At 36.1% G+C, this 12,417-nt stretch overlaps 1 protein-coding gene across 6 annotated transcripts in view; it reads left to right on the top strand.

Moving 5' to 3' along the window:
• LYST (lysosomal trafficking regulator) overlaps positions 1 to 12,417 on the top strand; it is a 90,515-nt gene that overhangs the window by 57,487 nt on the left and 20,611 nt on the right. For 5 of the 6 annotated variants that reach the window (XM_075495942.1, XM_075495943.1, XM_075495940.1 and 2 more), the window contains exons 24-34: positions 85 to 262; positions 1,175 to 1,344; positions 2,794 to 3,024; positions 3,969 to 4,135; positions 4,633 to 4,785; positions 6,245 to 6,436; positions 7,070 to 7,248; positions 8,418 to 8,624; positions 9,962 to 10,138; positions 10,620 to 10,696; positions 11,656 to 11,844. In XM_075495942.1, coding sequence (XP_075352057.1) covers positions 85 to 262; positions 1,175 to 1,344; positions 2,794 to 3,024; positions 3,969 to 4,135; positions 4,633 to 4,785; positions 6,245 to 6,436; positions 7,070 to 7,248; positions 8,418 to 8,624; positions 9,962 to 10,138; positions 10,620 to 10,696; positions 11,656 to 11,844 — 1,920 coding nt within the window. The remainder of the gene's footprint in view (positions 1 to 84; positions 263 to 1,174; positions 1,345 to 2,793; positions 3,025 to 3,968; positions 4,136 to 4,632; positions 4,786 to 6,244; positions 6,437 to 7,069; positions 7,249 to 8,417; positions 8,625 to 9,961; positions 10,139 to 10,619; positions 10,697 to 11,655; positions 11,845 to 12,417) is intronic. The other variant, XM_075495944.1, reaches the window with a different exon arrangement.

The raw sequence follows: 12,417 nt of genomic DNA, 5'->3' as shown, positions 1-12,417 counted from the left end.
AAGAGTAGCTAATAGTTGTGCATTTTTTTAATGTTTCCTGTTGTAGATAATAAACTGTGGTAAAACATATTCCTCTGTTTTCAGATGTACAGAAGACTGTCTTGTGCTTATCTGTTGTGGATTATATGACCTCTTGCGTGGAGTTCTCCTAATCCTACCAGATATCATGCTAGAAGATGTGATGGACAAACTTATCCAACCTGATTATCTTATAGTTCTTGTGAACCACCCATCTCCTCTCATACAACAAGGCGTCATTAAAGTAGGCCTATATAAAATGTTTTCAGCTAAAAAGTTGTGAACTAGCATAGTTAACATGTTGGAAACATGAAGTTTTGTTAATATTTTTTATTTTGCTTTCTTCAGTTTTCTAGGTTTACTTCTGAATTCTAAGATATGTTTCCACCCCCACAGATTTTAAAAAAAAAAAAAAAACCAAAACAAAATACAAACATAGAATCTGTCAATAGATAGTCTATGATCTAAGCCACCGGACTTAGAAACATATGACAGCATTACTGATGTAAATGGAAGCAACAATGCAGAAAGTCGGTGACCATCTCTTCAAAATTAAATACATGATGCACTGTGTTTAAATTAAGGGGCAAGCAAAGTTTTGACTTCTAACATGGTTGACTTTCAGTTATTCTGGGGAGTCATCCACACATTTGTGGCCTGAACATGGACTTGAGGCTTCAAAATGTTTTCAGTGATTTTTGTACTATTGACAAGGACAATGTTCCTGGATGATAACATTATGTAGATGAAAAACTTTGAGTAGATTTGTATTTTAACTTGAAGAAGAATAAGATTATATGGCTTTATCAACAAAATGATCCTAAAAATCATGCGTGCACTTGCATACACACAGAAGTATGGGATTTAACAAGTATAAAAAGTTTGAATGTATTTATGTATTCATTCTGTAACTTATGTGTATGATTTCATCTCCCCCACACTTGACTAAAACCCTAAGAGTCTTCAGATTAAAAGGATAAAGTCAGCTGTCGGTTGTAACATGGGCAGCATAGATTGCAGTTGCAATAGTGCAGTTGATGTTTTTAATCTGGAATTTTAAAAATTGTTATTTCAAACTGTTCAAATCACAGGCAACTTAAACATTTAACTCCCTTGAAAGTTAAATCTTACATCATAATTATGCATTTATTTTTAGTTGTTGGATGCGTATTTCAACAGAGCAAGGAGGGAGCAGAAAGAGAAATTCTTAAAGAATCGTGGCTTCTCCTTGCTAGCCAACCAGCTGTACCTTCACCAGGGGACTCAGGAAGTTGTAGAGTCCTTTTTGGAAATGCTCTTTGGCCGCTCTGTTGGCTTGGATGAAGAGTAAGTAATGCTTTGCTCTTGCGTCCTGTCACTTAATATTTGAACTACAAGCAGTACACTTTGCTGCTCTGGAGGCAAGGATGTGATAGCTTTCTAATTCCTATTCTCTTCCTAGTAGTCAACAACCATAAAAAAAGTTCCTGCAAAACTGTTTTGAAATGTTTTTCTTGTAGCTTTAACATTTAAATGTATTAAACTTCTTATGACTATTGTATGGCCCTTAAGCTGTAAGCAACTTCGTGATGGATACTGTCAGCTGGGATCTTCTAAACCTTCAGCCCTTCTGAGGGCCTCAGAGGCCTTTGCACTTTCAATGTCCTATAATCAGTTTAACTCTTCCTGTTCTCTCCGATCCTACATGAAACTGATTTAAGTAGTAGTCACTAGACTTCTGCTACTGGATTTTGGTAGGTGATTAAGGAAAAAGCTTGATGTCACAGCTGCTGCCTTGGCTTGGCCCCAAGTCTAAATCCCTATTTCCTTTACGGAAAACCCAACAGATACACCATTTCCTTGAACCAAAGAGCCACCTCATTGACAGTAAAGGAGATTACCTTTAAGCAGACAATCACCTAAGTAAATGGTATTTTTTAGAATTGGTCTGACTACTTAATGATTGTACAGAGAGAACATGCATCTAAGTATAGTCAGCAGTGCAAAAATCTTGCAAAAAGCTCCTTCTCAGTTGCTGCGTCTGCAGGATTTGTAGCCAAATTACTTCTGTTGGCCTGATCTTTACCCTCCAAAAAATATTCCTGTTTGACTACAAGACTTAAACCTGGCTGTTTTATTAGCCCTAAAGCAGAGAACTGTTATTTCCTCAGGATTGATCACGGGGCTGGAAAGATAATTCTTATGGCTCAGATTATTTTAGGATTGTGTATAATAGTCATGTGATGGGCTGATAACCTTAGAAAAGTAATCCAATTTATTAATGCACAAGTAATACAAGGTCTGAAGCAGTGAGTTCTACAATCACAATAAGCCAGAAGTTACCAAACCTAATTAAACTTAAGCAGTAATGGATACAGGATATCAAACCTGCTGTCAGTCAGTATATTATTATATTGATGCCAAGCTGTATCTGGTTTCTTGATGGTGTCTGTGCCAGTTGTAATACTTACTACTGGAAAGACAATGAGTCATATTTTTCTTCACTGATTAAAAAAACCCTCTGTTTTCATGAGATCTATATTGTAGACAGTTGGTAGTTAGCTGAAGCTTCAGATATACTTTTTAGGCACTTCATTTCCTTGTGGCTCTTTGAAGTGTTTATTTTGCTCTTATTTCCTTTAGTAGACAGGCGCTATTACTGCAATGAGATGTAGAAAACTGCCATCCTACATCTTTGCCAAAATACAAATAGACTTGTACTCCAGTTGCATATACTAGTTGCATATATCAGGTTGCTATTTTAAGGATGTCACTCACTTATATTTATGTTAATAGATTTGATCTGGAAGATGTCAAGAATGTTGGACTCTTTCAAAAATGGTGTGTCATTCCTGTTCTGGGTCTTATAGAGAACTCTCTGTATGATAATGTTCTGCTGCATAACTGCTTCTGTCTCCTGCTGCAAATCATAAATTCCTGCTCAAAAGTTGCAGACCTACTGCTTGATAATGGTTTGCTGTATGTGTTGTGCAATACACTGGCTGCTCTCAACGGACTGGAAACAAAGTGAGTGTTATATCAGTTACTTTAAAATAGTCCAGGCACAACCTTAAGTCTGGCAAAAATTACTGTATTGTATTTGTTCTACTTTCTAAAATGATCAGCACCCATGTACAAAATAACACTGTTTTTGAGGTTTTCAGCTTTAATTATACCTGTAAGTGAAAGTTTATTTAGATATTCAGTTCAAACAATGGAATATAAAATGTTCTTTCCATACCTTAAACTTTCAAGTGAAACAACATTTTAAAATGCAAATTTGTCACACTGTGTGCACTTTGGATGCTTTTCCTAATAGAACTCACCTGAACAGTAAGAATAAAGGCCCAGGAGATGGTAGCATTCTACTGTATCTATAGCCAATGTCAAAACTGCAGGAAAAGTCTCTCCTGTGCTGCCTGTGATTTAATATTTGAGACTTTTAAGTAACTTAAGACATTTAAGTAACTTAAATGACTTCATTAATTACAAACATTCTGTATTTTAAGAAAGGTTATACAGGGAAGGAAGCAGATGTGGGGTTTTGTTAATTTATTCCATTAGTTGGTATCCTGAAGAAATAGACAGATTCCTTTTTACCCCAGTATAGTTTTAGTTCAGCGTGGTTACAAAATGAGATATTATCCTGAATTTTTTTGAGAAATACAGGATTTCAGACCTGTTCTTTAACTTAGAAATTTGATAATAATACATCATTGCTTTTCCAATAAAACTTTGTTACAATCCTAGAATGTCTCAAAGACTTGCAGGCATCCAGTCTCCTATGGCTAACACTAAAGAGGTGTCTTTGATTACAATTTCTAGCCTTCAGCAGTAACGTTTTTATATGAAGTACAATATAATATTAGGTATGGTTGTCAGAAGTAGCAAGGAGAATAGTGATGGGTCTTGTTATGTGTTACAATCTGCTAGAATTGTCATGTTTCTGGTAACTAAAACTTTGTTTGCAGCATTCCCTTGAATGACTACAAGTTACTTGCATGCGATATACAACAGCTGCTGGTAGCAGTTGCAATTCATGCCTGCAGCTCCTCAGGTTCTCAATATTTTCGTGTTGTTGAAGACCTCATTGTGCTGCTGGGTCATCTTCAAAATAGTAAAAATGCAAGGATGCAAAGTAAGTTATCTGCTTATTTTTGGGGTCATGGGACTGGAGAAGTAAATCCCTTCCCCACTGATTTTTGTTTAATATTCCTGCTGAGGGAGAAGGGGGAGTTTTCTGGTGATGGATGTTCTTTCTCTTCTAAGTGGTTCTCAAAGTAGTAGTTTTCCTCAGGAGCCTGCCTTGTGGTAAAGAATTGTGTACTGCTAATCTGAATGAACTGCGACTGTAAAAGTTCATTAAGGGTATTTAAACAGAAATGTTCTATACAGTTTCATTTAGCTTATTTCAGAGTAATCAAATTCAATGTTTTTTCCATGAGAACTCACTTGTATGCTGTCTGTATCTGTGGAATAGTGAAGTGACTTTCTATGTGACTTCCATGGAATCGAGAGTTTTATGGCTCTTGACATGTTTTGCTGTGTTCTTTTATTTTTTTTAAAAACATCTGGTAAAAATTCTTGAAGACGTGTAAAGAATGTCATGTGTCCTTTGTATGCCTCTCTCTGTAGATATGGCAGTTGTTCTGCAGTTGAGAGTTCTTCAAGCAGCTATTGAATTAATAAAAACTACAGCAAACCAAGATGCTCAGGAGCAGGCCAGTTCAGTCCCATCACCATCTGCACCACATCGTGCAATGTTTCAAAAGCGTAAAGGCATTGCTGGTGAGTAGCAAAAGTTTACTATTCCTGTACTTTCTCCTGTATATATTACTTTCAAACTGTAATTTCAGCAATACAACAAATGAGTCCTGTTGCTTTGCTTTTTCTGTGGGTTGGCTTTATAAATCAATATATATATTTGAGTAGTGTAGCCTGTACCCATTTTGAACTTGTGGGGTTTTTGTATTAGGAGGAGGGAGTGGAGTACAAAAATGAAACTTCAGTCACCTTATTCTCACTGCAGTGCGTAAAGCCAGATATTACCTTCTTTTGGGATTCTCTTCGATTCACAAGTTGCTTAGTAAAGATGTTTTTAAAGTAATTCATAGTGCTTTTAATAGCCAACTTCACAGTAAGGAACTACCAAAAAGTTAGTGCTTGTAACTCTAACACAGCTATGATGTGGGGATTGCATTGTTGCACAGCTTTTAACTAGTGATCGTCCTGAAGTAAACACCTGGAACTCCAAATTAATCGTTGGGAATGCGAGATTCCTAGATTCCACTGTGGTTGTGCTTCTAAAACATTTGTGCAGTTCTAGCTTTAGCAGTAATACTTTCTCTGTATTTGATAGCTTGTGAATCATTCTGTAAAGGTTTTGGAGTCTTCTGGCTGGAAATTGATTTTGTATATCTCTCATATAAGTGAAGCGGCATTTAAGACTTTGTAGAAGATATAATTTAACCTGACATGTATTTGAGTTTAAAAAAAAAAAAAACCAAAAACACAAACCCACAAAAAAAACCCCAAACCCAAACCACCCCACTATTATTCCCTGTTTACTATGGGAATGTTTTGCTTGATATGGTCAGCGTTCAAGGCCTGTCTCCATCAGCCTAGTAAATATAGTTAAAATATATTTATACTAGTGAATCTGGTAAGGCACTAAAGATAAATCTAGCTATTTCTAAAAGAAGCAAGTATAGTCAAGGCCCACCAGATCATTTCAATAAAATTTTAAGGAATATTCTTACAAGTTAGAAATAGTACTTCTATCAAAATTAGTGGCAATAGGTATGGTACAAAATATTTGCTTATAAGCTGTTAGTATAACTGACTCCTCATTTGTGCTAATAAAGCTAGCTTCCAATATGCAATAATTTTTGGTTGCATCCTTAATTTTTAATCATTTATCCTAATTATACAGTAAAAACAGGAATAAAAGTAACTTTTTTAGCATCTGCTTTACACAAAAATATGCAAGTTGCACAATAAATCTGATCTTGAGACTAACTTATTTCATGGTATCACTTCTTGAGTTTTATATATTTATTTTCAAATAGAAAAGCTTTTAAAAGAAAGAGACAAACACCCAAATGACACTTATGTTCCTTTCAATATTAATGTATTTCAAATGTTTTGTTTCCTTAAATGATGTGAACTCTTTGGATGAAACCAGTTGCTGAGTGATTAATTTTTTGTGCATTTTAGTAGGGTGCTATTAATGCTTCTCTACTTAAAGGCTCCAGGAAGTTTTCACTTGCTCAGTCTGATGCTCTGCTGATGAAAATGCGTTCGTTAGCAAGTGAGGAATTCAACATGATGATGCAGCGGAGAATGAGCCAAGAAAATCCTATCCAAGCCACTGAGACTGAGTTTGTACAAAGGTTACAGAGGCTAACTGTTCTAGCTGTTAACAGACTCATTTATTTAGGTAGGATTTCTTTTTGTTCGTTTCTGTTTTGACAGAGCCAATGTAGTGCTATATGAAGAATAGATTCTTGCTTTTGGAGTGTTGAAGTGTTTGAGAGGAAAGTAATACCATTGGTGCTAGTTTAATGGATTTAACCATAAAACATTATTCTCTGTGCTTTGTCTCACAGTATTATGTAACTGACAATCTGGATACAGTGTTTATCGGAACGAACTGAACAAGTTATTTTAATTCTGTGTTAGTCCATTCATGTGTTAACTGCCTGAATTATTACCTGAAGATTTAACTCTGCCAAAGGGTGCATCTGCTCTCTTAGAATGCATCAGTTCGCATGTTTCTATGAAATGGCTACATTTATTAGCAAGAATTGATGACTTTGGGGGCTAGTTCAAATTCCACAGAAGCATGAGAGAGTTTAGCATGTGGGACAAATAACTGAATGGCTCTGTGATTAACTGTAAATGCTGAATAAATTCGTTAAGGGAATTGAAATAAGGAATACTTTTTGATATTTAAAATAAAGTATGTTAAGTATAGTAGTAAACGCAATATTTGATTTAATGCCAACTAAAGGATCATAGCATTGTTTCACTTGAGATGGTACTGATCAATATGTGCCTCTTAAATTTTAAGCATCTACTGAAGAGTGCCTTGACGTACTGGGTATAACAGAAACCACAAGTCAAAGCAGACTTTCAGCATCCCAGCTGGAAGTTCCTGAAGAGGAAAGCCAGCAAGAACTGCCTAACAGAACAAATCCTTTCCTTAAAGAAATGTTCAAAATGTTGGTGGAAGGAATCAAAGTATCCATTGTAAGTAATTAGATGTTGTCCACATAAAAGCATATTTCATAGGGTTCCTTTATTAGGAACTTCTTATGTGTAAAGTCTTCTGTCCATAAATGCTTTTACCGCCTCTCCCAATTCAGCTGTGGCATTAAAAACTCCGTGCAGCTTTCCAGTTAGTCTGCAGTTATAAAGTAATAAATGCATCTTTTCTGATTTTTACCTTAACATTTAGCAAAATTCTGCTTCTCAAACGAGCACACAAAGGTTAAATAGGTTTGTGTAGTCCACAATTTTTTGCTTTGTCTCTTAAACCTCAAGGTTTAAGTTTGCTGGAGCCCATAAAGCAAGATCTGCTGTGCATCCACAGATGGAGTTTCTGAGCAATCTGTGTCTACAATGTATTTTAGAGTTGGTGATGTAACTGGGGGGGAAGGAGAACTTTCTCTTTTTTCAATTGTTGCCAAGGAGCTGAGGGTTTTCTTTTCTAGCATACCGGTGTTAACTTGTCAACCCTTCCAAGGTGATCAGGTTTCATTTGGGTAATTTGAAATGGTGTTGTTGGAAAACTTAACTTACTGCTTCTTGCCTCTATTTCTCTTGGGTCACCTTTATAAAAAGTAGCTCAACCTAATTTTCTTTCTAGGTCTGGAAAATTAAGTTTGTTAGGTCTGTTATCTTTCCATCATGCCATACTTGTAGTACTCTTCAAAGATGGCAGGTTTCTTTTTGTGAGCACAAGCACCTCAATCCACTGCCTGGTTTCTAATCTTTTGAGGTAATCCATTCAGAAACTAGTATTAACGTAGAAGGGCTATTCATTAAAATAAGCAAACAAAAAATCCTTTTTTTTTTTTTTTTAAGCCCTCTACATCATAACTTTCACTTTTTGGATTGTTGTATAGTCCCTCTAACTGAATATCCAGTTTAGCTAGGCGTTGCATTCCTAATATTGGCAGATTGAGAGGAAAAATGCTTATTTTAGTAGGATGAACAAACCCTTCTTTCATTTTTAGTGGAACACCTTTTAACCCATAATTATAATCAGTAAACTAAAATTAAATGCTATTTTGGTAGAGAAATCTTTATTGCATTACATTTTGATCATATTAACTGTGTTTGTTTTTGTAACTTGAAAAACTTGGTAAAAGGAAGCCCTAACCCTGTAATAATAAAAAATTGTCTCTTTTACTTAGGGCACCAGCAGAATGAGCACACCAAAGCAGCAGTGGAAGAGAATCCTCTTGTCATGTAAGGACACATTCCGTACGCAACTTGGCAGGCTTCTTGTGCATAACTTGTCTCCAGCAAGGCCACTGCAAGAGAGAAAGCAGGCTTTGGAGATGATACATGAAGTAAACCATCAAGAGATTATGCGTGACTGTCTTAGCCCAGCTTTGCAAGTAAGCTCGAGAATGTTTGAGAGAAGTTTGTAAAACGTGTATTCAATTTTTATTGTTTAAATTTTACCATTATTTAGAACTGTATGTAGCTAAAGTTGTTCACTGCTGTTTTAGCAACGTTTAGTGTAATGACAGTCGTCATGCCTGTGTGTACAAAATGCCTGTGTGTACCTCTGCAATAGCTGTATTATCCTGAGGGTAGGAAGTTTTGTAAGGGGCAAGATAGGATTACATCTGGGTGTGTTGACTCTGTAGCACATCAAACATCACACATCCTGTGTAGTGCAGAAACAAAAGGTGGTACTAGTTTTAACATGAAGAATTTTACTGAGGGTGCTTGAAGTTAAGGTACCCTGAAAAAGCAGATTAATGAAGGAATTACCCTTGTCTTGGAACTCCAACTGCAGACTTCCTGAAACTTGTAAGAACTGACTGCCACTAGATTTTGAGGCAGCTAGTCCTCAATCAAAGCAGTACTCTATCTTTTCTTATTTAGCCTTTATTAATTCTTAAAGTGGGATTGTATATTCTGTATATACTCAAATAGCTGAACAGCTTCTCCCTGCTTTTCTGGGTTTGTCAGGAAAAAGCTTTTTTGATTGTACTCTGTCAGTGCAAACTTGAGAGAAAGTATTTCTTAGAGCCATGATCAGGAATTGGGTAGGGATGTTGCTGTTTGAGATCTTCAGGAACTGCAAGAAAGAAATAAATGATGTAAGACATGCCACAGTTCAAGTCACTGTATGCTAAGGAGAGAAAGCACTTACTAGATGAACCTATGACACTTATGCATTTCTGATCACATATACATTATTCAATTAAATGAACACTTTCACCAGTAAGAAAAGAGCTGATATGTTAGCAATGGCTTCTTTGGGGGAGTGTCATGCTGAGTGCATTTATGGCCTGTGTCTGCTTAACTTCATTATCTGTCAGCTGTAATTTGGTTAATCAAACAAGGTGTAGTAATCTTGGCATGCAAAATTAGGAGTCTCTGGCACATATTTCCTGAAGTATAAACAAGGCTGCAGGAGCTGAGTATTTGGAAAAGAAACTTAGCTTTCCTGTAAGCCATTTGAAAAGTCACAAGGTGCTGGGGGAAGTTTTATCATGTGGAGGATTAAATTCAGCATGTTCTTCTTTCTAGTTTCATGAAAGTTTGTCTTCAAACATTAAAGCAGCCATTTTCTTTAAAGCACAGAAAAATTGGTAGAAGAAACTTGTCCAGGCTGACTAGAAAAGGGAATAAAGTTGGAGGAAAATGCTCAGTGTTGTATTGTGGAAATGAGAATGACCATACATCTTTTTTCCCCTCTTCCCTTCTTTTCATTTCTTAGCATGGACCTAAATTAGTGCTCTATTTATATGAGTTAATGCACAATCACAGCGATGAAATGACTAAAGAAGAACAAAGAGCAGCAGGAGACTTTATGAATACATTGAAATGTTGTGGCTATAAATGCATTCCCCTGAGCCCACGACCAAAAGCAGATCTAATAAAAGCTTTGAAAGAGGTTTGTGGATAAAAATTTTACTTCAAACACTTGGTATATTTGAGACAATTGTCTGTTATATGGGGTCAGATTTTTACTGCAGACAGCTGTTTTGTTTGCCTGGTGCATGGCTTATACTTTTGGGGATTCTCTTTGGGTTCTGAATATTTCTGTGACATATACTCAACGCTTCATAGCAAGCTCACATGTTAATGCTTCTTGGTTAAGCATATTACTTAACCCAGGCAAAAGTGAGAGTTCATAATAAGCTAACTAGTATCTCTCACTGTCAGGAAAAAAATAATTTTTATGGTTCCTTGCAAAAAAATAGAGTTATATCTAAATATAAAAACTGCAGTAACTGAAAAGAAGTCTTGATGGTTTTAAATGCTGTGAAGATATCAGTTGAACAGCTTTGTCAGGCTTCCTTTTTTAAATGGGCATATCCTTTAGCTTCTGCTTCTTTATTTCATTTCAAGTAATGTATAAAACTTCCATTCAGGATCAGAAGAAATACGAGGTGGAAGAAGGTGTAAACAAAGCTGCTTGGGAGAAGACAATGGCTAATAATCGGCAAAAGTAAGTGCCTTCTAAAAGGGGCCGCAAGAACTCCATAAGAATGTTCTCCATTCAGTACACCCCATTGCAAAGTTGTCTATATGATTATTATAGATGTGTTTGCAAATTAACAGCACTTCTAGCTTTCAGGTTTTTATTTTGCCATTATAAAAACAGTACGATTGTAGGTATATGCATTTTGATAGGTTGTATAATAAATGGCATTGTGTGAACTTCAGAATAGTGAATTGTTTTTTGCACATCCAGCATTTCACCCTTAGTTTTACTGCTGTTGTATCTGTCCAATCACCTCTCCTGTTGCTGTGATCTATGCAATTAAATGTAAGGCAAACATCCCTGCAACTAACCCTGATCTTCAATGGATAAAGTACTATATTCAGCATAGTATTTGAACACTTTTATGAGCTATGTAGCCTGCTGCTACTTGGCATAATGTAAATTTAGGTAGCTTGTGGTAGGTTAAGAGGTTCTTTCAATTAATTTACATTGCAGGCTCTGCCATAAAAATTAGATCAGAGATGCACACACAGCATGCTTCAATGCAGGCAACTGTAGTAGCTTAGGTCGGCTTAGTCAAGTCTGTCCAGATAAGTGATAAGACTTTACTATGTTGAACAACTTAGAGGGTTGAGCAGTGGTAAATTACTGTTCCTACTTCAGATTTTTATTGTAATGAGTATACATTAATTAGTGAAGCATGCTAATATATAGCCATTGATCTTCTGATTGGCTTGGCTTGTCCTTGACCACAAGTAATAGCTTTTTTGAAGGCTAAGAAGCAGAAAGGTATTCATGAGTCTCGTGAAAATTATGTAGGCTAAGTTGCTCTGCATCTGCTGTAACAAGAACTATGGGTATCTACTGCCAAACTGATTGTATTTTATAAAGGTTTTTGGTGTCTTGCCTTCCCTTTTCAGTGTGTGTGTTTGACATTTTAAAACACAACTCTTTTTCCTCAGTCTCTTTCAACGTCTGGATACAAAATCTAAAGATATTTCTAAAATAGCTGGAGACATCACACAGGCTGTGTCTCTGTCACAAGGAATGGAAAGGAAGAAAGTAATCCAGCACATCAGGGGAATGTATAAGACAGAGCTAAGTGCCAGCAGACATTGGCAGGAACTTGTTCAGCAGCTTACCCATGATCGGTAAGTTGTTCTCTGATCTCAGTGAAAAAGCAAGAGACACTCAATGCCTGACATGCGCTTTTCATTCTACTTAGAAGCACATGAAATGTAGATGATGTTAAAATTAGAATCACTTACTTTTGCTAATCATCTGATGGTTAAAGACTTGTAAAATACTTGATTTATTCCCCTATTTTTTTAGGGTGAGTAGCCAAGTAGTATTTCTATGCCATTACACAGGTTTTGTCAGATAGGTTTTGCTGTGCCTAACAGAATGAAGAATGTCATAAAGTTTTAATATCTTGCATTACATTGATGGAGTAATAAAACATTTCTTGGATAATGTTGTTTACATTAGCATACGGATACTGTCTTCACTAATCTGTGTAGAGCAAAAGATTTTAAGTCTTGACAAGAAACCAAACAATAATATTTTTGCTGCTACAGGACTAGTATTATGTCACGTTTGCAGCAACTGAGTTTTAAAAATATCGTATTGGACGCATTGTATTGCTGTTTTCATCAGAACTAGTAACGTCAAGAGCAGTCTTACAGTAGTAGCTCATAAGTAGTCAGTCAGTGGGGATAGTCAGT

The sequence above is a fragment of the Mycteria americana genome, chromosome 3, assembly GCF_035582795.1.
Source record: "Mycteria americana isolate JAX WOST 10 ecotype Jacksonville Zoo and Gardens chromosome 3, USCA_MyAme_1.0, whole genome shotgun sequence".
Taxonomy (NCBI): Eukaryota; Metazoa; Chordata; class Aves; order Ciconiiformes; family Ciconiidae; genus Mycteria; species Mycteria americana.
This window is presented reverse-complemented; position numbering and strand designations above follow the sequence as displayed.